Source organism: Astyanax mexicanus, chromosome 4 (genome assembly GCF_023375975.1).
Source record: "Astyanax mexicanus isolate ESR-SI-001 chromosome 4, AstMex3_surface, whole genome shotgun sequence".
Classification (NCBI taxonomy): Eukaryota; Metazoa; Chordata; class Actinopteri; order Characiformes; family Acestrorhamphidae; genus Astyanax; species Astyanax mexicanus.
The window spans coordinates 582,406-609,440 of record NC_064411.1 but is presented as its reverse complement, the minus strand read 5'-3'; the positions used below and the strand labels follow the sequence as shown (position 1 = coordinate 609,440).

The 27,035-nt window shown below is 37.2% G+C and overlaps 1 protein-coding gene across 1 annotated transcript; it reads right to left on the bottom strand.

Annotated features, from left to right (window-relative positions):
* Window positions 1–37: 37 nt before the first annotated feature.
* Window positions 38–25,922, bottom strand: zgc:152670 (uncharacterized protein LOC557059 homolog). Its single transcript, XM_049478416.1, has 14 exons — window positions 25,848–25,922; window positions 20,032–20,128; window positions 18,308–18,450; window positions 16,430–16,567; window positions 14,551–14,790; window positions 12,987–13,132; window positions 11,208–11,384; window positions 10,019–10,086; window positions 2,442–2,541; window positions 1,481–1,531; window positions 1,354–1,407; window positions 1,168–1,236; window positions 950–1,046; window positions 38–355 (listed from the first exon to the last, which is right to left on the bottom strand). The coding sequence occupies exons 2-14, from the start codon at window positions 20,121–20,123 to the stop codon at window positions 285–287; spliced, it is 1,446 nt and encodes a 481-aa protein (XP_049334373.1). The 5' UTR covers window positions 20,124–20,128; window positions 25,848–25,922; the 3' UTR covers window positions 38–284.
* Window positions 25,923–27,035: the final 1,113 nt, after the last annotated feature.

Here is a 27,035-nt window from a genome sequence, read left to right as displayed (position 1 = left end):
TATAATAATGGACAATGAGTGTAGAAACAAGGATGGGTTCAAAATATTCTGACATGATTTATTATATGACAATTTAAAGCAGGTTCATTCAGCTTTATGTTATATTGCACAACAGTTTACAATGACAATAGAAATATAGTTAACAAGTCCTTCATGTGCTAATTTATGAAATACATCAAAAATACAGATTTATTATCTACAGTACGACTGCAGAATGTTCTTCCACTGGTAGACAGATTTGTAGGCACATCCGTAAGGATCCCAGAGATGGAGATAAAGAATCATCACTCTGTCTCAGACAGAGAACATTGTCTCCTGAACTCCTGGCCTCGCTCGTGAACCCATTTAACAGCAACTAGAAAAGATAAAATACACACCTCATTTCACCACAAAATCCAGCTTTAGACATTTTTCAGTAGCTTAATACATCTTGTGGACTGATGAAGTTAAAATTAAACTTTGACGAATGAATCTTCACAGTAAAGTCCCTACTGAGGACGTGACCTATGTCAGATGCCTATTTTTAAAAAATATTATACAACAAATATATCATTAGAAAAGTAAATATTAAAGAAACATTGGCCACAATGGCAAAGGTATGTTTAGAGAAAAAGGGTTCTGCATTTCATGAAAAGAACACCTCTCCAACTGTTAAACATGGGGGTGGATGGATCATGCCTTGGGCTTGGATGCAGCCAATGGTACAGGAATGGCTCTCCATTCCATGAGTCTCTCTACACTCTGCTGTTGTTGATCTAATCTGAAGCTACATGACGTTTGGAGGTGTGTAGTGATGAACTCTGAAGCTACATGATGATGCTATTTACTGAGAGAGGATATGCTGACCCCCCAGTCACTGGCAGTGTGAGCAGCAATCTGATTGGCTCTTTCTATTGAAGGGCGGGACTTTATTCTTAAACAGAGTTTGGGTAGAGCACGAGAGACTTACCCCATTTGCTTCCTTGATAGACTGGGCATCCACCATGCAGGCTTCTCCAGTCTCCTTGTCCATTTCGCAGGAGATTATACCACATCACCACAGATCCCTAAAAAAAAGAACAGTTTCCAACTATTTTTGCCTTCCATACCTTTTTTAATTTACAAAATCTTCACACAGTAAAAATTACAGTGTAGGTTTAATATAACAGCTCATGTATGTATGTATACCTTCTGCGGCTTTACTGAAGCTCCTATCTCAGGAAACACAGTGGATCCTCCATAGCTGACATCACTCAGCTGTAATGGAGAAGGAAACATGATATTTTATGAGATTTACTGTGATTTCACAAACTCAAGACTCAAGCCAACAACCTACAGTTGCTTCTGTACTGAGAGATAAACCTGTGATCTTACATAGATCATAATGGTTGCCATTCGGTCGCCATCAAGGCTGTCGCTGGAGCGCTCCTATAAAAAACAGAGCTTTAGAAAACAGACGAGAAATACTATGTTTTTAATATCGCTACAGGTTCTTCCTTACCAAAGTATCATAATGTGGTGAAAAGTGTCCACCAACGCCATAATTCAAGACCTGAAACATTTTAAAAAGAGGGGAAAAAAGTTGTTTTGTTGTTTTGTACAATCCCAAATCCAAAAAAGTGAACAGAACAGTTTGAAAAATGCAAAAATGGCCCCCATATAGTTTTTCTGAGAATAAATTTCCTGATAAAAATGTTAAGTCTCTTAACAACACTGTAAATAGTTTCTGCAATATAGTGCTATATATTTGACTGTTTATTGAATGACAATACATTACAGTAGAATAAATGTGTTTTATTGGGGATTTTACAGTACATGCCAACATGCTACTGTTATTTTACAGCGCCCTTACTTTATAATATACTGTAATTAACTGCTTTTGAGAATGGGTGGAAAACTGATGTGCTAAAATGCTAAAGCTTTCAAATCTCTCCTATTGGCTGCAGACATCATTTATTTGCATTATGGTTGGGTATCCCCACCCCTAATTCACCATCAGACAGACAGACAGACAGACAGACAGATAGATAGATAGATAGATAGATAGATAGATAGATAGATAGATAGATAGATAGATAGATAGATACACATTTCTTACAAACTGCCCATCTTTACTCCTCAGAGTCTCTCTACTCCCCCAAATTATTACCAATTATTGCCAATTATAAATACAGTCCCCTGTACGTGCTGCAAGTCTGAAATGCAGGAATGGATGCATAAAAATAAATGTTTATTTTTGTTTGCATTGTTAATACTGTGGTACTTTTTCTGATTTGGAAAATAAAAGTAAAATTAAAAATTAGAACGTAGCATAGATGCAAAATAAAACAACATCATCCAGATTAGTAAGAAATACTATTATACTTCATACACATCATTACATTAGATTGTTATAATGTTGATAAGTCAGTTAAAACAGTAGTTTGTGATTCAGTGATCGTTTACTGGTGAACTGAACTAACCTGCAGTGGCTCTGCTGACTCCATACCCAGACCTGTTATATCAGACAGCCTCTGACTCACGCTGGAAACAACAGGGGCATCTTCGTCTTTCAGCCAAACACTGATGCACACAGACACACACACATGCATATACAGTGTCAGTCAAAAGTTTAGACACACTCCAGACAATGAAAGAACACATAAGGAATCATGTAGTAAACTAAAAGTGTTAAACAAACCAAAATAATACTGTGTGAAGCGTTTAGATGCTCTTATCTGGGGTTAAGCTGTTAACCTGTGGTTTTTGAGGCTGGTAAAATGTGGTCTTTCATTCCTGTGCAGTATTGTTAAGTGTCAGTGTCATTACCGAGTAGCATCACAGTGCTAACACTCGGAGGAAAAAGCGCAGCGACTCGGTTCTGATACATCAGCTCACAGACGCAGCCTTGTGCTGATCAGCATCACCCTTTGAAGTGATGAGGGGAAAGAGAGAGCGCCATCTACTGTACACTGTACCCACCCAGAGAGAGCAAGGCCAATTGTGCTCTCTCATGGCTCAGGCAGCTGATGGCAAGCTGCATAAACAGGATTCAAACCAGTCTAATTTTGCCAATCTCCCGATCATAGTGGCAGGGCCTTAAATCACAGGACCACCTGGAGCCCTACTTTCAAACTTCTTGAAATTTTTCAGATTGACTGAGCTTCGTTTCTTAAACTAATTTCTTTACTTGGCACAGCTGTTAACTGAAAAATTCCACATGTTTTTCTTTATAGTTTAGATTACTGTAGTATTAATCTATAACACAGACCATTTAAAAAAATGTCTAAAAGTAAAAAAAAGAAAAAGAAAAGGAATTATATTTATATTAGTGGTGTCAATTGAAATACATAATAATAATAATAATAATAATAAATATAGCCGCAAGCGGCGATTTACGGGGTTCGAGCGTTACAGGCAAAGAGACCCCTGGAGGCCAGTTAGGCTTAAAACATGTTGCCGGTTGACCGGCATCGCCAAACTGGATGAGGATGACCAGCATGACCGTGAAGACCAAGCTAGATTACCAGCATGACTAATCTGGATGACAAACTTGTTGACCATATTGACCAAGCTGGAAGACCATAATGACCAAACTGGATGACCAGCATGGCAAAGGTGGTTGGCCAGTATGACCAAGCTGGAAGACCACCATTACTATGAGGACAAAGCTGAATGACCAGCATGACCATAATGACCAATGTGAATGGCCAGCATGACCAAGCTGGATGGCCAGCATAACCAAGCTGGGTGACCAGTGTGACCATAAAGACCATAATGGCAATTCTAGATGAGTGGTGTGAGTAAACTAGTTGAAACGCATTGATAAATTGAGCTGTAGTGTTCATCAGGTTTTATGTGGTGTCTTACTGCACTCTAGTGCGCATTTGGTGAAACAAATTCAGTTTTTAAATTGAAAAAACACAAGGCATAAAAAGGGCATATAAATAACCCGTATATAGTATATAAGTTTTGACCTGATTAACATTCCGCCTGTTAAAAGCTTGCTGGAATGTGATTGGCTAATAGTGACCACAAAAGTGTCCATATCAAATTTTCATTTGGTGTACCATTAGTGCATGGGCCATAGATGATAATTGGCTAGGATGACCTTGATAGCTTGTATGGTTCTAGAGAAACAGCTATCGAGCATTGGCCCCGCCCCCTGGGGGGGTGTATGTCTACTTAAACTGACAGGGTATCTGAGAATCATGTAATGATCAAAGGACTGAAGTGGTATTAGTGTTAGGTTAAGCATTCAAAAGTTATAAGTGTTAAAGTCATTTTACTGCACCATGGAAAAACTAATTTGCATATGGCGGCCATATTGTTTATAAATGTAAAGATTTTGTTTAATAATTATTGAGGAGTAAGCTCTGCTGAACTGTTTGACACCAAACATGTCATGATTGGACAAGGAGGCAAAGACAAGTTCTCAAAAGTAGGTTTTGCATATTATGCAAATAAAAAATAAAAAATTGGGTGGAGCATAAACAAGAATGACCCAGGTGGCTGACCAGCATGACCAAGAAGGATACAGATGTTCAATTAAGCAAGACAAGCAAGATTAAATAAGTTCAGCAGAGCTTTTATTTAGAATAAATCAACTGTAACTGTTTCACCAAATGACCACCAGAGCGCAGCAAGAGACCACATATAACCTGCTGGAAATCTATCACTCTATAAGTAAGACAGAACATTCCCTATCAGTGTGTTTCTATTTATTAAAAAGAGAAGAAAAGTCCGATTGGGCTCCAAATTGGTACTCATGATCAAGTGGTCTGTATATATATGTTTGTAAATTTGTGTGTTGATAGGGTCAAAGGTTCCTGACTTCTGTCCATTTAGGCTTGAAAAAAGCGATAATACAGGCTTATGGCCTACAAAATGGCTGTTGCTCTTTGGCCATATTAGAGGCAAAAAATATCTGATTTGGCTCAAAATTTGCAATCAGGATCACAATATCAGTCTATATATGTATGTCAATTTCTGTGTCAATAGGGTCAAAGGTTCCTGACTTCTGTCCATATAGATTTGAAAAAAGCGATAATACAGGCTTGAGGCCTACAAAATCGCTGTAGTTTTCCAGCCGTTGTAGAGGCAAAACATATCCGATTTGGCTGAAAATTTGCAATCAAGATCAGATTATCAGTCTATATATGTGTATAAATTTGTGTGTTGATAGGGTGAAAGGTTCCTGTCTTCTGTCCATTTAGGTTGGAAAATAGCGATAAATAGAATAAATTGAAAATAGTTATTTTTTCACTGTAGAGCCTACTGGCGACTTATTTGGCTCATACTTGGCACATGTACTTCAAATGTCATTGTTAATTAGTAGATTCGACAGTTTTGGCATGTTTTAAACTTTGACAGAGTTTTGGCCAAATAACTCTGAAAAGGCTTTCACGTACATGTTTGATCAAGGTTTATGGGCCTCAAATAGTTAAAATGTCAAGATTTTTTTGATAATTATTTACCTACAGGGTCTCAAGATTGCATGAAGACCAAATTTGTTTTGATTGATTAAGGACTTAAAGACAAGTTCGAAAAGAGCAATTTTTACTCTTTTGGCCACTGATGAAAATCTTTGCATTTTTGGTAAACATATGTAATTACAAAGTTGTAAAGGCTACAGCAAAGTATACAACTAAAAAAGAATAACAAGCCTAGGCCACTTGTACCTTTAGATATAACTTATTTTTTTTGCTATAGCGCCCCCTTGAGGCCAATCAACGCCATATTTTAATGGATGATAGAAGGCCCTGAGATACATGTAGGGTATAAGTATCGTCCTGATTGGTCATTGTTTAGCATGTCAAAAGCTTGCTGGAATCTGATTGGCTAATAACGATCGCAAAAATTTGCATATCAAATTTTCCTTTTGTAAAACATTAGGACATAGGCCATAGATGATACATGTCAAAGGAGAGCTTCATAGCTTGTACGGTTCCTGAGAAACAGATTTTTAGCTTTGGCTCCGCCCCCTGGGGGCGTATGTCTACACAGATTGACGGGCTACCTCAGAATCATGTTGGCATCAAAGTTGTAAAGTGGCATTAGTGTAGGTTTAAGCATTCAAAAGTTACAGCTGTTAGAGTAAATTTGGGTGTGCCACGGTAAGATTAATTTGCATATGGCGGCCATATTGTTTAAAAATTTCTCAATTTTTTTGATAATTATTGAGGTTGGGACTCTGCTGAGTTGTTTGACACCAAATATGACAGGATTGGTCAATGACCCTAGGACAAGTTCTCAAAAGTAGGTTTTGCATATTATGCTAAATAGCAAAAAATCTAAGTGGGCGGAGCTTAGTGGTTCTATAGACCTTTTTGATTTGCCATTAACCAAGGAATCATATAATGCAAGAATTTTTGCTCTAGCTATCAGGGCGTAGGAGTTACGAGGCCAAACGCGTTGACCTTCGCCATAGCGCCCCCTTGAGGCCAATCGGGCTCATCTTTTGAATCTGAGTAGCGGTGAGAAGTACTACCATATGACCAAGTCTCAACCCTGTAGGCCTTACGGTTTCTTCTGCCCAATCACTTCTATGGCAGAAAAAGAATAAGAATAATAATAATAATAATAAATATAGCCGCAAGCGGCGATTTACGGGGTTCGAGCGTCACAGGCAAAGAGGCCCCTGGAGGCCAGTTAGGCTTAAAACCTGTTGCTGGTTGACCGTCATCACCAAACTGGATAACCAAGCTGGGTAACCAGCGTGACCATAAAGACCAAAATGACAATGCTAGATGAGTGGTGTGAGTAAACTAGTTGAAAAGCATTGATAAATTGAGCTGTAGTGTTCATCAGGTTTTATGTGGTGTCTTGCTGCACTCTAGTGGGCATTTGGTGAAACAACTTCAGTTCTTAAATTCAAAAAACACAAGGCATAAAAAGGGCATATAAATAACCCATATATAGTGTATAAGTTTTGACCTGATAAACATTCTGCCTGTCAAAAGCTTGCTGGAATGTGATTGGCTAATAGTGACCACAAAAGTGTCCATATCAAATTTTCATTTGGTGTACCATTAGTGCATGGGCCATAGATGATAATTGGCAAGGATGACCTTGATAGCTTGTATGGTTGTAGAGAAACAGCTATCGAGCATTGGCCCCACCCCCTGGGGGGGTGTATGTCTACTTAAACTGACAGGGTATCTGAGAATCATGTAATGATCAAAGGTCTGAAGTGGTATTAGTGTCAGGTTAAGCATTCAAAAGTTATAAGTGTTAAAGACATTTTACTGCACCATGGTAAAGCTAATTTGCATATGGCGGCCATATTGTTTATAAATGTAAAGATTTTTTTTTTATAATTATTGAGGAGTAAGCTCTGCTGAACTGTTTGACACCAAACATGTCATGATTGGTCAAGGAGGCAAAGACAAGATCTCAAAAGTAGGTTTTGCATATTATGCAAATTTTAAAAAAATTAAGTGGGTGGAGCATAAATAAGAATGACCCAGGTGGCTGACTAGCATGACCAAGAAGGATAAATATGTTCAATTAAGCAAGACAAAAATGATTAAATAAGTTCAGCAGAGCTTTAATTTAGAATAATTCAAATGTAGCTGTTTCACCAAATGACCACCAGAGCGCAGCAAGAGACCACATATAACCTGCTGGAAATCTATCACTCTATAAGTAAGACAGAACATTCCCTATCAGTGTGTTTCTATTTATTAAAAAGAGAAGAAAAGTCCGATTGGGCTCCAAATTGGTACTCATGATTAAGTGGTCTGCATATATATGTGTGTAAATTTGTGTGTTGATAGGGTCAAAGGTTCCTGACTTCTGTCCATTTAGGTTTGAAAAAAGCGATAATACAGGCTTATGGCCTACAAAATGGCTGTTGCTCTTTGGCCATATTAGAGGCAAAAAATATCTGTTTTGGCTCAAAATTTGCAATCAAGATCACAATATCAGTCTATATATGTATGTCAATTTCTGTGTCGATAGGGTCAAAGGTTCCTGACTTATGTCCATTTAGGTTTGAAAAAAGCGATAATACAGGCTTGAGGCCTACAAAATCGCTGTAGTTTTCCAGCCGTTGTAGAGGGAAAACATGTCCGATTTGGCTGAAAATTTGCAATCAAGATCAGATTATCAGTCTATATATGTGTATAAATTTGTGTGTTGATAGGGTGAAAGGTTCCTGTCTTCTGTCCATTTAGGTTGGAAAATAGCGATAAATAGAATAAATTGAAAATAGTTATTTTTTCACTGTAGAGCCTACTGAAGACTTATTTGGCTCATACTTGGCAAATGTGCTTCAAATGTCATTGTTAATTAGTAGCTTCAAAAGTTTTGGCATGTTTTAAACTTTGACAGAGTTTTGGCCAAATAACTCTGAAAAGGCTTTCACGTACATGTTTGATCAAGGTTTATGGGCCTCAAATAGTTAAAATGTCAAGATTTTTTTGATAATTATTTACCTACAGGGTCTCAAGATTGCATCAAGACCAAAGTTATTTTGATTGATTAAGGACTTAAAGACAAGTTCGAAAAGAGCAATTTTTACTCTTTTGGCCACTGATGAAAATTTTTCCATTTTTGGTAAATACATGTAATTACAAAGTTGTAAAGGCTACAGCAAAGTATACAACTCAAAAAGAATAACAAGCCTAGGCCACTTGTACCTTTAGATATAACTGATTTTCTGCTATAGCGCCCCCTTGAGGCCAATCAACGCCATATTTTAATGGATGATAGAAGGCCCTGAGATACATGTAGGGTATAAGTATCGTCCTGATTGGTCATTGTTTAGCATGTCAAAAGCTTGCTGGAAACTTATTGGCTAATAACGATCGCAAAAATTTGCATATCAAATTTTCCTTCTGTAAAACATTAGGACATAGGCCATAGATGATCCATGCCAAAGGAGAGCTTCATAGCTTGTACGGTTCCTGAGAAACAGATTTTTAGCTTTGGCTCCGCCCCCTGGGGGCGTATGTCTACACAGATTGACGGGCTACCTCAGAATCATGTTGGCATCAACGGTCTAAAGTGGCATTAGTGTAGGTTTAAGCATTCAAAACTTACAGCTGTTAGAGTAAATTTGGGTGTGCCACGGTAAGATTAATTTGCATATGGCGGCCATATTGTTTACAAATTTCACAATTTTTTTGATAATTATTGAGGTTGGGACTCTGCTGAGTTGTTTGACACCAAATATGACAGGATTGGTCAATGACCCTAGGACAAGTTCTCAAAAGTAGGTTTTGCATATTATGCTAAATAGCAAAAAATCTAAGTGGGCGGAGCTTAGTGGTTCTATTGACCTTTTTGATTTGCCATTAACCAAGGAATCATATAGTGCAAGAATTTTTGCTCTAGCTATCAGGGCGTGGCAGTTACGAGGCCTAACGCGTTGACCTTCGCCATAGCGCCCCCTTGAGGCCGATCGGGCTCATCTTTTGAATCTGAGTAGCGGTGAGAAGTACTACCATATGACCAAGTCTCAGCCCTGTAGGCCTTACGGTTTCTTCTGCCCGATCACTTCTATGGCAGAAAAAGAATAAGAATAATAATAATAATAATAATAATAATAATAATAATAATAATAATAATAATAATCAGAACAATTACAATAGGGTTTCTAGCACTACGTGCTCGAACCCCTAATAATCAGAACAATTACAATAGGGTTTCTAGCACTACGTGCTCGAACCCCTAATAATAATAATAATAATAATAATAGCATTGATTCCAATTATAGCCTGTGATTAATCACTGTTAAAATCATGATTAAGGGAAGCAGGGGTGCTCTGTCCTGTATGAATAACAAACACAAAAGCTATCCTTCTATTAAACTATTTTTATAGAGGGTCTATAAAATATATATATTTTTTTACAATTATAGTTTATCCTTTTGGGGGTGATGTATTGCTGTTACCCACTATACTACACCAACCAACAAGACCCATTCACCACCAACCTGATTGTGAAAATAAATATATCTGTGACTATATATATATATATATTTGCATAAATACTAAGTATGCTATGTGCTAAGTATGTATTGTGAGAAGCATTTAAAAAAAATAAAATGACTAACGTTTGTGACACGCGATTATATGAAATTCCTCCATATCCATCTTCAGTAGAAACTTTAGACCTTTCAAGCTTAGGAAAAAGAAAAGATAATTAATGTGTAAATTAATTAAATAAAATAAATTCGTATGAAAAGCATACCATACACAAAAGTCTTAAATATCAGAGGTGGAAAGTAATGAATTACATTTACTCAAGTTACTGTAATTCAGCAGATTTTAGGAGTAATTTCTCATTTTTAAAGTAGTTTTTAAAATAGGTCATTTTACTTTTACATAATTACATTTTGACACAAGTAATTTAATTCCAATTTCATTGGAAAACAATTATGTGAAATAATAGTTCGTTAAAAACTATTTAATTTATGATTTGTTTTTACTTTTTTACATCAAATGATTAAAAGTAACTATGTAACTTTTACTCAAAGTACATTTTAAATTGAGTACTTTTTTACTTTTACTCGAGTAGAATTTTAGCAAAGTAAAGGTACTTTTACTTAATTACAAATTTCAGTACTTTTTCCATCTTTGTTAAATATAAGTCTTGGTCCACAATAAAAAAGAAATATTTACAGTAGCTGCTTTTGTTTAATACTGTGATCAGAAAATCTTTTAGACCTTTAATGAGTAATACATTAACATTTATCACATTCTCCAAGACATATATCTCTGCATTAATTAGCCTTATAAATTGATTCAAAATAATTTTATTGTTGTATTCCTTCTAATTTAGCAGGTCTCGCTGCTGGGTGGCGGGGGCTAACTAAGTTGACCTAAGCTAAGCTAAGTAAACAAAACTTAATGTAATTCTTTAAAAACAGTATTAGTATTAGCATTAGCAGCTAACAGCTAGCACTAGCCTTGGTTAGGGGCTCACCTCTGAATGGTGAAAGAGCTAGCTAGCGCTTAGTGCCGTTAGTGGCTTATGCTAATACTGCTTCAGCCTTAGGGCTGGAGAAACTTCACTGAAACTCCTGTATAACTCTGTACTTTAACAGAGTGTCTTTACTGCTCCTTAATACCTGACTGATAGCATTCATATATAAGGAGCACCGGATTATAAAGCGCACTGTCGATTTTTGGGGAAATTAAAGTATTTTAAGTGTGACTTATAGTGCAAAAAATATGGTAATATAACGCCAGGATTTATTTTACGTTAGTAATATCTGTCTGATGCTGTAAAGCAGTGCTTACCCAAGGCCTGGAGAGGTTCTTCAGTTGCTCGATCTCTGCTTCTGAGAAAACGTCATGGTATGTCATGATTGGAGGGTCGTCCCACACCTCTTCCTCCTTCACTGGAGCGTACATGAGTCTAGGATTCCCTCCACCTGTGCTGTATCTACAGCTTAGCTGTCTCCTTCTTCTGGACTTCTGGGGATTACAATTGAAAAAATGACATAAATAACAATGACATAAAACACATGTTTTTTCAATGAAACAACTTTCTCTAAAGATCTCTAAAGAACACTAATACAGTCAGGTATTTAGAAGCAGTAAAGTCACTCTGCTGAAGTACAGAGTTATAATACAGGAGCTTCAGTTTAGTTCTCCAACACAGAGACTGGAGCAGTATTAGCATTAGCCGCTAACTGGGCTAAGCACTAGCTCTTTCACTGTTCAGAGGTATTATTGGTCTGCAGCCTGCTGTTAACCCTAGCTAGCCCTGCAGGAGCAGTATTAGCATTGCCTGCTAACTGTGCTAGGTGCTAGCTCTTTCACCATTCAGAGGCGAGTATATTGAACTGTAGCCAGCATGTTTACCGTGGTAAAACACACTAAAAGGGATAAACCACTAGCTAATGTTGCTCTGGTTCACTGGAACACTCAGGGTTCCTCAGTGTAGCACTGTTGGGTGGCGTTTACTAGCTCTAACTGCGGCTAGCGGTTAGCTGCTGATGCTAATGCCGCTGCACCCAGCCTTAGTGGAAATTTGTAAATCTAAGCTTACTGTAAGTAAACTGAAGCGCTTTATTCACCCAAATAAACAGTTTTCAGGAGAGAAATCTGTGTAGATTAATATCCAGCACTAAAGAATTACAGTTTTGTTTACTAAGCTTAGCTTTACTTTACTTACCCAGCAGGAGTTAGACTTTCTTAATTAGAAGGTAAACATATGTTTCTTACTAGTGTCACATAATGTGTCTTAAAATCCGGTGTGCACTACAGTGTGAAAAATACAGCCTAAAACACCACTGACAGACTGTAAACCCTAACATGGTACAGAATACAGATGGTAGCCCTGGTGGGCAAGACTACACACTGATGGTGGGTAAAAGTTGGGGGGATGAACCCGTTTTGCTAATAAATGATGTACTTTATTTATAAAAAAACTTTTACTGCAGCTCTTTACTCAAAATATGGGGTGAATTATATCCAAACAAAGTGAGTGCAAATGAATTTAGTACATTTTACAGGTAATTTTTCACCTTCTAGAATTAGTTAAAATGTAGGCACGATTTTTTGTTTCATCCCTCCTTTAAATATTACTTGAAGACCCAAAAGTGAGTTATGGAGTGGGAAATACAGACATTATGTAATCAATCAATTTTTTTTTTTTTTTTTAGATTTTTCCTTCTGTTTCTCAATTACTCAACTATTTACTGAACATTTTAAACAATTAACTTATATTTATCAACCTCAACAAACATATTTACAGTGTTAATAGAGAGTGAATAGCAGGATAATGGTGGGTATTTCCATAGCTTGACAGAAAAAAATGTTTTAGGATAATCAATTATATATTTACTGTTATGGAATGACCTAATAGCCGTATTACTGTTAATTTACACAAAATATATAATTTTTTAGATGAAACATAAAAAAAACTTGTCTGCAATCAAATAAAAGTCAAAGAAATGTAAGAAACACTGTGTTTTATTAGCATTTTCCATACTGTGCCGATGTGTTTTTCTGATTTGGGGTTATAGATAGTGTATAATTTGTTATATTGCAGAACGTTAATGTGCTACTTGCCATATTGAGCTCCTCCCCCCTGCAGAGAGCCTCGTAGGTGCTGGTGGAGGTTTCACTGAGCGTGAAAATGTCAGGAGTTTTGGTGTGTTGGGAAAGTTTGCCTTTGTAAACGGTCAGATCAAGTCTAGCCTGCAGGTCACCGGGATCTACAGGATGAAGAACAATCCATTCACACACACACATATATATATATATATATAAATATATATTTTTTCTGTTTTTCTGTTTATTATTTGTTAAATCCAACCAAAAGTGACTTTACAACCTAAACATGTTCTTCCACATAACATGTACTGTTGTTAAAAAATATATATATATATATGTGCAATGTTTAAATTAAATACATATATCAGTGATCAGTTATCACCTATTTAAAATAATAGAACAAGAGATTTGGTTATTATTATTATTATTATTATTATTATTATTATTACTATTATTTATATTTTTTGTATATTTACATTTTCTCCACTGTTTTATTTAAAAAAAATACTGGCTTAAAAACTTTACTTAACTTTACTTTACTAGAAAATGGGATTTGAAATGCTAACTTAATGCTCTCCTTAATAAAAGCAGAAACTATCGCTTCAGTTAACTTTTTTTTTTTATAATTTTATTTCTAATTTTTCCCTTTTTCTCCTCAATTTACACGGTCAATTACCCAACCCACTCCTTAGGATTCCCCCTATCACTAGTGATGCCCCAACACACCAGGAGGGTGAAGACTAACACATGCTTCCGCTGATGCAGCATTAACGAGCAGCCAGCGCGTACATCAGCTCACAGATGCAGCCCTGTGCTGTGGACATCACCGCAGGAGTGGTGTGGGTGGAGAGAGCGCCATCTATTGTACCCACCCGGAGGGAGCAGGGCCAACTGTGCTCCCTCTGAGCGCCGGCAGCTTGATGGCAAAGCTGCATGAGCGGAGGTTCGAACCTGCGACCTTCTGCTCATAGTGAACGAGCTCCTACGAGAGGGGGCTTTTCATGGTGGGGGTACAGATTTCGGCGCGCTTTCAAAATAACATTTATTTTAAAACAATTTCTACTTTTTCTGCAGTATCATTTTTGGGGCGGACAAATCCACCAATTTTTATATTGGTTCCTGCCATCATTTATTTGCATGACGGACGTGTCCTCCGCCCCTTACTCACTATCAGTGTGTAGTACTGTTGACCAGGGCTACTATTTAGTTAACGCTTGTAAGAGAATTGATCGAGACAACTGATGGAAGGCATTCTTCAATGGATTCGCTCCAAACCGAAATAAGAATCAGCGACCTTCTCTGCTTTAGACGCTGCCTTCGTGCTCCGTGTTTAAAACCTGATATGACGTGACAACGGGATGTTGTGACTGAGAAAGCCTAAAAACTCACTGGTCCTCCTGTTTTTTCAATTGCAGTCCGGATGCAGGAGTTTTATCACCGAGTAACAGACATCCCTCTGAGAAACTAATCCTGACTGGGCTTTTGATCAGGAAAGTGGTGCTAATCTTAAGGCTGATTGGGGTATTTACACATTTAAAGGCTGTGAAAATTAAGCTGTAAATCAGCAAACGTCACTTACCAATATTAACACGCTGTTTAGAGAAGTAGACTGCAAGAGGCACATGTCCGAATTCGTAGGCAGATGAGCTGAGATATTCCAACAACAACTTCTTGTAAGTGTCTGAATTTTCCTCCTTAGTTGCCCCCAACTTTTGCAGAGACTTAAAGAACCACAGGAAGGCGTGCTGGTAGCTCTCGTGAGAGTACGCCACTTTCCCCAGTTTGAAGCTGCGTTCCCACTTTAAATCGAAGGATATCCCTGTAAAGCATTAACAGTCACACACATTCTATTTACACTTAAAAGTGTTTAATTAACGTTTAAAGAGTTTAGCCCAGAGACTGTAAAAAAGATGGACGCCGTGTCTCCGTTCCCATTCATTCAATGAAAATGAAGCCCAAATCTTCCTCCATGTTGGCGATCCTGAAACCCGAGTCTGTAGAGCGCAGTAGAGACCAGAGGAGGGAGAAAGACTGTGGAGAGACCGCCTACTCATTTAAATAACCCCGCCCCTGAGGGCTGCCTCGAGGTCACAGGCTGCAGAGCGGGGCGGAGCGGAGCTGACGGTCTGTTATTGGTCCCGCCCATAACCAGCCCTTTTACAATAACCACACCTTTTTTGAATAGAGCCGAATAACGTTTTAAAAAATGAATTCTGTGGGGATATAACAATTTAACAATATAAGCAGAGGTTACACTAGCTGCTGCATTTAAATAAAGGAGGTAGAATTACAGTATATTAGAAAAAAACGTGATTGAAAGTTGTTCTGTTTTATCATTGAAACCTATGGGGATGGGTGGAGTTACACAGCTTTCTGCAGCCGAACAGCAGGGGGCGCCCGACCTGTGGTGGCTTCACTTTTAAGAGACGATGCTCTGTCCAGCTATATACAAAATATGGTTTAGCCTTGTCTCGTTTAACAAATGGTCCCACTCTCTACAGTGTAATCATATCAGTATAATATATTAACTCTTTTTTATAATAACCAGTGTTTATACAAAATACCCCACAGGTAGAACAACCCTCTTTTAAAATCATCATTTTAAAGTTCAAGTTACAGGAGACGTCACCAGTGACCCTGGTAATGGGCCTCCACGCCACAGGAGGTCGCTCTCGCCTCAGTGTCACCTGATCTCACCTTGTAATCAGTCTGCTATATCTCCTGCAATTCGAAGCGTTTTCTCATCTTGTTGTTGCTATTATATGACTTTTTTCTGTTTAAGACCTCCATTTTTGGATTTCCCTCGTCTGCCTTGTTACTTGGATTATTGTCTGTTTTTGGTCTAATAAAACCTGCGTTTGGATTCACTATCCTGGTCTTGTGTGACAGGAGAACAGGCTGTAAAAAACTTTGCAGACCATGGAAAAATCTAGCAATTCTGCATTATAAATTACAAGCTTCTTTTTTTTATTTATCACATTATTTAGAACAGGAAAGACCCTGAAAAAGTTCCAAAGAAGCAGCAGCTCTCGTAGAAGAGCCGCCCACTTGTAGAGACCCTTATCCACTCTCCAACCCAACACCAAGAGGGTCTATAACGCTCCACCAGTAGACCCACCACTACAACTATACCCCCTTTATCTAATTAAACACATATAACATATAAACATATAACTGACAGAATACCATAGGTGGTTGGTAGAGATTAGCTTTAGATTAGATTAACATCCCTTAATATAAATTGTTGTTTTTGACGGATTTAACTGATTTTTGTTAATGAAGCGTGTGTTTTTGCTAAATAAAAATGTAACATACTAAAATGATGGGCTATGCTGTGGTTCCCCTGATTTAATCTCTGAAAGGGCTTGTAAATGAAATGATTAGTTGGATCAGGTGTGTTGGGAGAAGGGAAAGTCCTCCAGGATCAGGGCTGATGGACACTGATCCAGAGCTCTGACCTGTTAGGGGGTTGGTGGTGATGTTCTCTGGGTAGAGTTTGTACATCTCCTGTAGTCTAATGATGCCCAGAGCAGCTCCGTCTACATCGTCCTCGGTAGGGAGCTCGTGGAACTCCTCTTCCATCAGGTCTTGATAGTCTGAATCATTGTTGGACACAGGAAAATGAATGTATTATTAACTAAGGATGACATATACTCACTGTTCTAAAGCTACAAAAAAGAAAACTGCATGCTGGGAGATCAGCTGCTCAGTGAGGGTCACTGGTAGTGTGAAGAGCTTCGTTTTAATGTGCAGTGGTATGAAAACAGCAATTTTAGTTAAATAGGATTTACAGAAATGGTGAAATAATCCTTTAAACTACATTTAGGCAGGTGCATAAATGTGGGCACCTGTTTTATTTATTTGAACACCTTTATCACTAATTATTGGAACACAACATTAGTTTGGAAAGCTCATTGACCCTTGACCTACAAACGAGCCCATTACAAGTTTTTCTCCTCTTTGCATCTTTTCTCAAAGCCTTTTCTTTGCTGGATTTAGGGGCGTGTCCTGTGTCTTTGGTATCGTGAGCGCGCGAAAAATAGGCCTTGCGCAGCTCCAACGGCGCCAAAAGGCGTGTTTTAATTCTCTTAATTATTCATGGGTGTTTTTTTCAAAGTAACGTGAAATAAGCCAATCACTGTGTCAGTATCCATCCCCTTTAAGACGCAGGTACAATCGATTATTTACACTGGAGGGGGACTCTCGTTTACAATGCCGCTGAGCATTTACGGTTTAAAAGGGCTAAAAAAAAAACATTTTTTTATTAGAAATAAAAACTGACATTTACCATAGACAAATAAAATATGTACGTAAAAAAGGAAAAATAGGACATTTTAAAAAGGTCATAAAAAATGACATAAAACATAAAGAATTTATATCTTATGAAGAAAACAATTATAGTAAAAATGGAAAGAATGATAAGAAATTATAAAAGTGAAATAAAATACGTTTATGTTCAGTCAAAGTTCTTTTCTCTTTTAATTTTTCATTTAGAAAACTCCAGATATTGAGTGAGAATAAGCATCTGATGCAGAACAGCAGAATGCCTGTGTCTGCTTTATTAAGTTACAGTTATTAAGTCTGTCTGTCTGACTGGAATAAATATAACTAATAATAATTTATAGTTACTGTGCGGATTATATTTTATTTTTATTTAGATGTATGTTTATATAGATGTATTTTTCTGTGGTGAGGAAGTGAGGGTATGGGGTATTTTGGAGTGCAGGGCGCAGGGAATAGAACACACGTCATTTCCAGACCACCACGCCCATCGGCGTTAATATATTCGAAAAGGAGGAGCTACCAAATATTGATGCAATTTTTCTGTTGAGGCCCAAACTTATGCAAAAATGTCACTTTTAAAATATCATTGTGTTCATCTGATATACGATATATTTAACTGAAATTGCTGATTCAAACAACCAATGATTTATTAAGGAAAATATTAAAAACTAAAAAAAAAAAACTTTTTCACACCACTTTCTGTGCATTGTAAAATTGCATCATTATTTTGTAATAATAACAATAGAAAAAGTATTTTATGGTCATTTTACAGTACACATCAGCCTTAACCTGTTTTTGACAGGTCTCTATACTATACTGTAATTAACTGTTATCTACAATGGCTGAAAAACTGCTGTGCTAAAATGCTAAAGCTTACTTCGTACTGTATGATTCATATTAATAAATATAATATCATAAACCCTTTTATCAGAGAAGCATCGTCAGTACAGTGTTGATGAACAGTAACTGATTTTGTATAAGGATAATGGTGAGTAATATAATAAAAAAAAAGGTTATATATAAAACTAGATTCAACAGATAGAAGATCTCACTCTGAAAAAGGCTCTTTTTGGTGAATTTCATTATAGTAGCCCATTCCACTCTCAGTCTCTGCATCAGCTGGTACGCTGTCAGCGGCTCGCTTCCCTCCCCATCTCCTATCTGGTGGAGGTAAAGAGCTAAAAGAACCCTGGAACAGATATAAACAGTAGTTTAACATTTTAACACTCTAATCTAGTGCGATCTGAACTAATCAGACACTTATTATTTTTTATACAAGAAGTGATCTAGCCGTGATGATATTCGTGATAACATCACGGCCTTCTCACACTAAACCTGTATCACTCCGCCGACGCGTTGCCGAGTAACGGCGTATTTATATACACAGGACACCCGCAGCAGCGTTAGCTTAGCACAGGCTAGCGCTCAGCCGCGGCACGCTCACCCGCAGCGCTGACTCGCCTTTCGTGGAAAAAAGGGAACGAAAATCGCTCGGTTAATGCCGTCTGACAGCCAGAATGCTAACTTAACCGGCCAGGCTAGGCTAAGCTAAGTTAACGCTGAGCTAAAGCAAGCTACGCTAACCTAACCACAGTCCAGCCGGCTAGCTAAAAGCAACACCACCCAGCAAAACAAGCAGAAATGCTAAAATTCGCGGCTTTCACCTGAAGACGACTCCGCGGAGCAGGAGAGGAGAGTATTAGCGTTATTTCACGCTCCTAACGTTACCATCTTCACTTATTCCCAATTTAGATTTCAAGCTAACTTTTGGTGGTGTTAGTCTGCCTGAACCATACACTGTTTGTAACGTTAGTTAAGTTGTGGTGGAACTACTTTTTGGCGGAAGGCTCAGTCCATATTAAAGCATATTCAAACTGAATTTCTTAAAGTTCTTTGATTTATTTTCTTTTTTTTTTTAGTAAAAAAAGAAACTGTTGTATAAAAGCAATAGAACACTCGAGGTCGTGTGTTATCGCGAATAACATCACGGCTGTGATGATCTACTGTACTCGCCTTCGGCTCGTGCCTGCGACCGAATCACAGCCGTGATGTTATTTCGCGATAACACACTCCCTCTCGTGTTCTATTGCTTAAATATACAGCTGCATGTGTGGGTCTGGGTACCAATGGCTATGATACATGGTCACGGTCAATGATGGATGATGAAGTCAGTGCAGTTTTGTTTTCCCCGAAAATCTTACAGCACTTCATGCTTCTCTCTGCTACTGACAACTTTTATCAAGATGTGGATTTCATTTTCCAGCAGGACTTGGCACACTGCCCACACTGCTTACCAGATGTACTAGTTGATCTTATATAATAATCAAATTTTCTGAGACACTGATTTTTCATCAACAATAAAATAAATAAACTCTTAAAATAGATCACTCTGTTTGTAATACAGAGAGTTTCACATTCTAAACTTATAACCCATAATTATAAAGTAACTTTTCAATGATATTTTATTCTTTTGTGATGCACTAGTATATATTACAGTTTACTGCTGCTTTGTTTAAAAGGAACTAACACTTATAATACAGTGTATAATAAAGTAAGTGAATCTCATTTTCTTTTTACAGCAAAACTGAATCATTTCTTTATCGTATACCTAACGGATAAGAGACACATTATTACAGCACAGTTAGTATTGTTTCCTTGAGCGCTAAATAAAAGCTGAGCTTATATAATGATATCGTTGTAATATTTTTGTTGATTTATTGGTCAGCAAATAATGATTAACAAGTAAATAGTAAATACTGATAGTAAATAATTTAACCCTCTGAGTGTAGCCAGATGCTTCTCCTCTGCTTTGATGTAAGCACTGAAGGTGTCCAACAGCTCGTCCTCCTTCTTTTTCAGAACGTCCATTTGAGCTGAAGATCAAACACAGACACAATTATTTTACTGTTTATTGCATTCAAACAAGGTACTGTTATTTCAGGGTGACTTTACTGTATAATAGATTGTAATTAACTGCTTTCTATAATTACTGGACTGCTGTGCTAAAATGCTAGGCGTAAAAAAAAAAAACATTAAAATCTAATCAACAAGCTCTAATAAAAATTCATACTCACTTTACATCAAAATTCTTATTTTATTGACATTTTCAGGCAACACAATGGGCCCTTATTGAACACCCTGCGCAAGGCGTGTCGCGATGCTCTCTGCTATTTTACACCCCTATTTTCACTCCTTGTGCTCGTGCCCATTAATAAAGCAACAGAGTTCAGGAATATATCTACACTGATGAGGTTTCAGTGTTCAGGTGGTGGAAAATACAGGAGCTCCACTGACCGGTTACTTGTAGATCGCTACAATAGGTCCCTATATGTGTGTGCATGTCAGTGTGTGTGTGTGTTCTTTGTTATCATACAGTGTGAGCTACTTTAACCAAACACAAATAATTTGTATGTGTAAGCAAACTTGGCTAATAAAACTGATTATGATTCAGAATCACACTCAAAAATTGAAAAAAAAAAAACGATTTCTCAGTATGTATTGGGGATATTTGAGTAAGTTAGTAAATGGTACATAATTGTACAGATCACACATAAATAAAAATAGAAAAGATCAAGAGAGATCAAAATAATGTAATGTTAAGAGAAACTGATAACTGACAAAATGAACAAATTCAGAGTGTATTTTTGTATTTTTGTAAGAAATATATACTGATAATCCAAAATGACAAGATAAATTATAGAGATTAAAGTGTAAACATCAGACAAAACAAAAATAAAAAGACATAACATTAATTCAATGTGAGTAACCTAATAACAACAACAGCAATACAATCAATTCAAGGATTTCAAAATAATAATATAGATAATATTAAACAACTAAATGCATACAAGTAGAATTCATGACCTTTGACCCAGATAACCCTGTCGGAACATACGGTAAGTGTTATTTCAGGTCAGGTTGATTTAAGAATGTCCTGTACTCTGATCACACTGGTTACTACGGTAGACAGGTTTCTGGATTATAAAATGCAAACAATGTGCTGAAACAATGCACTGATCACATGACTGTCTGACGCAGAAACGCCTGGGAAAATACCCATCAGCTGACTGACATCCCAACCCAACCAGTACACAGAAAACAAAAGCAAAACCAAATCATCACACTGCTGCACACAAACCAAATCATCACACTGCTGCACACAAATCAAATCATCACACTGCTGCACACAAATCATCACACTGCTGCACACAGATCAAATCATCACACTGCTGCACACAAAACATCACACTGCTGCACACAAATCAAATCATCACACTGCTGCACACAGATCAAATCATCACACTGCTGCACACAAATCATCACACTGCTGCACACAAACCAAATCATCACACTGCTGCACACAGATCAAATCATCACACTGCTGCACACAAATCAAATCATCACACTGCTGCACACAAATCAAATCATCACACTCCTGCACACAGATCAAATCATCACACTGCTGCACACAAATCATCACACTGCTGCACACAAAACATCACACTGCTGCACACAAATCAAATCATCACACTGCTGCACACAGATCAAATCATCACACTGCTGCACACAAATCATCACACTGCTGCACACAAAACATCACACTGCTGCACACAAATCAAATCATCACACTGCTGCACACAGATCAAATCATCACACTGCTGCACACAGATCAAATCATCACACTGCTGCACACAAATCATCACACTGCTGCACACAAATCATCACACTGCTGCACACAAATCAAATCATCACACTCCTGCACACAGATCAAATCATCACACTGCTGCACACAAATCATCACACTGCTGCACACAAAACATCACACTGCTGCACACAAATCAAATCATCACACTGCTGCACACAAATCAAATCATCACACTGCTACACACAAATCATCCCACTGCTGTACACAAATCAAATCATCACACTGCTGCACACAAAACATCACACTGCTGCACATAAATCAAATCATCACACTGCTGCACACAAATCATCACACTGCTGCACACAGATCAAATCATCACACTGCTGCACACAGATCAAATCATCACACTGCTGCACACAGATCAAATCATCACACTGCTGCAGACAAATCATCACACTGCTGCACACAGATCAAATCATCACACTGCTGCACACAAAACATCACACTGCTGCAGACAAATCATCACACTGCTGCACACAAATCAAATCATCACACTGCTGCACACAAATCATCACACTGCTGCACACAAAACATCACACTGCTGCACACAAATCAAATCATCACACTGCTGCACACAAATCATCACACTGCTGCACACAGATCGTCACTCTGCTGCACATAAATCATCACACTCACTGGAACATGAGGGAGTTTAAAAGGGGAAGTCGAAGACACTGGCTAAAAAACACCAGTCAGCAGAAGAACCCACGCCCCAGTCCACGCCCCCATCCTACTTTATTTCAATATAAATATGATATAATATTCAATATAATTTATCTGAATCTCTGGTAAATACCAATTAATCGTAAATGATTCTCTTAAACTGTACTTTGGTACTCAGAACAATCACAATATATATATATATATATATATATTACATAAGTTTATCAATAATACTGCCCCCCAGCTGACGACCAACCATCTGCCTCTCATCGCTGTCAGAGGCACACTGCTGCTGCTGCAGCTCAGCCAATCAGCTCTCCCTCCTGCCCTGCCTCTAAACCCATACATCACCCAGTGCCCCTCCCAAACTACCTCTCACTTTTTTTTCTTTTTTTCTTCAGAAAAACAGTACTGGGGATCACACACCCAGTATGCAAACAGATTGTGCCAGAAGCCAATGGAAAAGAAGCTGCCCATAGTAACTGACTAAAATCTCAGTTTGAATGTATATGTGCTGACAAATGTTCAGCTAATTGTGGGTTTACAGTGTAAAACTTTATATTACCATACCTTATAGTTTAAACGTTTGGTGGAAATACATCTTTTAATGTTTATGGTGGAAAAACAACCTGTTAACAAACCTGATTTATCATTTATTATCATTTATCATATGCAAGAGTGTTGAAATCCTGACATTGATTCGGTTGTTTTAAATGGGTTGAGTGGTTGGGGCTCTTCTACGGTCACAATGTTATTTTTCTATAAACATTTTCTATTTAATATACTTCATGAAAATACACATCAAATATACTTTCTTTGTATTTTTAAGCAAATATATACAGTGACATTGAATACTGCTTCAAGTATGCACTTTAGTGCATTTTTTTTTTCAGTGTCATTAAGCTATACAAAACACGTGCATCAATACTTCAAACTGCTTCAAATGTATTAAAAATGATGTTAAAAAACACAAACTTAAATCTACTTAATATGCTGAAGTTATATGAAAAAAGCGCTCAAAAGCACAACCTTATGCTTTTATGCTGTATTTAATTATAGCTTTATTACAGTTGAAATATACTTAAGTTGCCATAAGTTGTTCCAAAATAGTACATTTAGTATGCATTTAAGTACACATTCATTTTAATGCAATAAGTATTAACTTTTCCATGTTTAGTATACTTTTAAAAATATATACTTAAATGTATTTTTCTTTTACAAGGGTAGAAAAGATAAACAGACTTAAAAACAGATTTAAAAAAACAGACATACTATGAAGTACACTTTTAGTTTAATGTAATTCAATATACTTGTAAAACACTTATTTCCAAATATACTTTTGCACGTTTTTAGCAAAGTGTGTTAAAAACAGCTGTTAAAGTAGTTCACTTAAAGTACAATGTATCATGTAACTATTTAGAAAGTAAATTAAATTACTGCTTTGGTAAAATGTTTTAAATATATGTTTAGGTATTACATTAATATAACAGTTAAACTGTATTTCAGTGATCTGTCATTTTAATTAGGAACATATAAATATTAATAATAGTAAATTATAGGATACAGTGTTAAAAAAAACATTTAATTGTCAAACAAAAAAAAAGTAAAGTAAATTTGTAACATGCTAAAAATTGTATACAGTGCAGTATATAAAATATATTTTTACACCCAAGGAAGTATACTAGAAGTGTGCCATTTACAAAAGACAGGAACAAGAAGCATACTTGTACTCTAATGCAAATATATTTAAAATCAATTCTTAGTACTTTTCTAATATACCTGGTGTATAATAATAGTGATACAGTTGTACAACTCATTTAATGTATTATCATTTTACTGTAAGCATATTTAAAATATGGGGTTACATACATGAAGTAGTTTAAATGTTTAAATGTTACTTAAGTATTGTCATGTCTTAGCCCTGTCTCGTGTCTCTGTGTGTCTTCCCCACGTGACCTGTGCTCCCCTGTGTCTCCCGTCTTAGTAGATTTCCACCTGTGTCTCATTTGTAGCTCCGCCCCTTCCCCAGGTGTTTCCAATTCTAGTGTGTTTTATGTTTCTATAAATAGCCCTCCTCTGCCACCTTGTCCTCTGTCGGTCTTTGCACCTTCCCCTGTTGTTTTGTCTCTCCGTGTTCTTCCGTGTTTCATAGTCCTAGTCATTGCCCGTGTTTACCTCAGTTTATCTCTTGTGTATGTTTTCTAGTTTCTTGTTTATTTTCCTCGTTTCCCAGTCCTCTGCTTAGTGTTTTGTTTCTAGTATATTCCTTGTCTATATATATATATATCCCTGCCCTGTTTAGTTTTGGTTATTTCTTGGTTATTTTGGTAGTTTCCTGTTTCTTGTTTATTCCTTGTTTATGTTCTTAGCTTTGTTTGTTTCTTTGTTTATTTACTCCCTGTTTGTATATTTATATATATTTAGTACTTCTTGTTTGTTGAGTTTATGTTCACTAGTTCCTCTCGTTTGTTTTGGTTTACTTTAGTATTACGTGTTCTTTGTTGTTTGTTCATCTTTGTTATTTATATATATACATATTTATTAAATTATTCGTTTCATCCCTACCTGCACTTGTGTCCGCCTCCTCGTCTCCCTGCCTGGGTCAACCGTGACAAGTATATTTAACATAGTTCCATTTTAGTAGAGTTAAGTACACTTAGCACAATTTAAGTGATTTAACTTTTATACAATTAAAGTACAGAAAAAGTTGTTGTATTTTAGCACTCTTTAAATATACTGATTAATAAAGTGGCTACAAGAAAACACTTTAGTGCACTATAGCATAACAATCCTTAGTGTACCATGATCTACCCTTTTTTCACTGGTTTATAGGGACCCAAATCAAATTGTTACCTAGCAGCAGAGTAAAAGAGTGGATAGACTGAAACACCAATCACAGGGCTACAATGATTTCTCAACCAATCAGCTTCCGCTTTCACCTGCGCTACTGTTCACACAGGAGCCAAACAACAGGTCATTCTTGGAAATGTTAGCAGGGCTGTGTCTGAAACGCTAGATATGCTGATTTGATGCCAAGACAATCTCATTTAAGAGATGGTTTGGTGAATGAAGATCTCTGCATCTGACAAATGTACAGCTCACTACCAGATATTAGTGTGTAGCTGTGTTGGCTTAAGCTGGATTATCTACAATTTTACCCAATTTTCTATGAAGAAAACCTTTTCAATAAAGTGAAAGAGAAAGAGCTGAGGATGAAATGTTACCTGTGGATGAGTGATATTCATGCCCTGTGACCCAGACGACCAAACCCAACAACAGGATAAGGGTCTTTGGGTCCATTCCAGCGATGCTCGGTCTATGGATTAATTGAAGATGATGCTGTCTCTTGATTACTCTACAGAAGACTTCTGTAAAACAGCTCTGAGCATCTGATATAAATACAGCCACACCCATAGAGTTACCCCCTGCTGGCATTCCCATCACTGCCCAACAGGTACACAGAACAGAAACCAAAACCCAACATCATCCTCACAGACATCATCACTTCCCACTGAACCCATTTACATAGTCATGCTGATGATAACGTGAAGCGCGAGGTGATTTCTGAGAAAGCCACACGTCCGGTACTTGTTATTACAGTCCTCCTACTTTATTATTCCTTTCACTTTGTGAAATGTACATGTACCAGTGCAACTAGCACAATATTTAAAGACGAAGGATTTTATCTAAAGACCTCATTTGCGTAGCAGTCCCTTTGTAATTAATAAGATCCATATTTATTAATTTTTTTTCTTCCTAATGTTATTACAAACTTTTGACTTTGGTAATCCCAAGGTTTAATCTATGTCTCTAATGATTTTAGTCTTGTTTTTAGCTGCATACCAGTCCACCAAAATAACTCCGGTTCTACCAGGAGGACTCCAGAGGCAAGCGTGCAATAATAACAGCTTTAATTTCGATAGTATTAACAATGTATTAGTTCATTTGTGTAAAGTAAGTATTTGGAGTAGGCCCTGTCTTCGGCCACGGTTTGCAGCATCTGGACCCTCGCAGATCATGCTGTATGTAGGGACTAAACTGGAGGCGGTGGGGAGGAAGGAGGTGAAACAAAACAGCGCCTGAATGCAAAGAAGGAGCGTGTAAGGGGAGATCTTATAAAGACAGGTGGAAGCTGGTGTTTGAATGAGATACGAGTGATTAGCACAGGAGTTTTCTCCCAGAACTAGCGCTGAACCGTGGTGCTTTTCAGTGAACCAGCCTGTGTTTCCACCAGTTTTAGTGGAACTGTCAAAACATCACATTAATATCATCTCTGTAGTCTTTTTTAAGCTTTTTAGCTTGTTTATGACTTGTTCTTTCGTGCAAAGTCCTTTAATTTGTAAATTCTATTCTGATTTGGATGCAACGGATGAACAATGTTGAACAATGGCAACCACAGACTGTAAATTCAG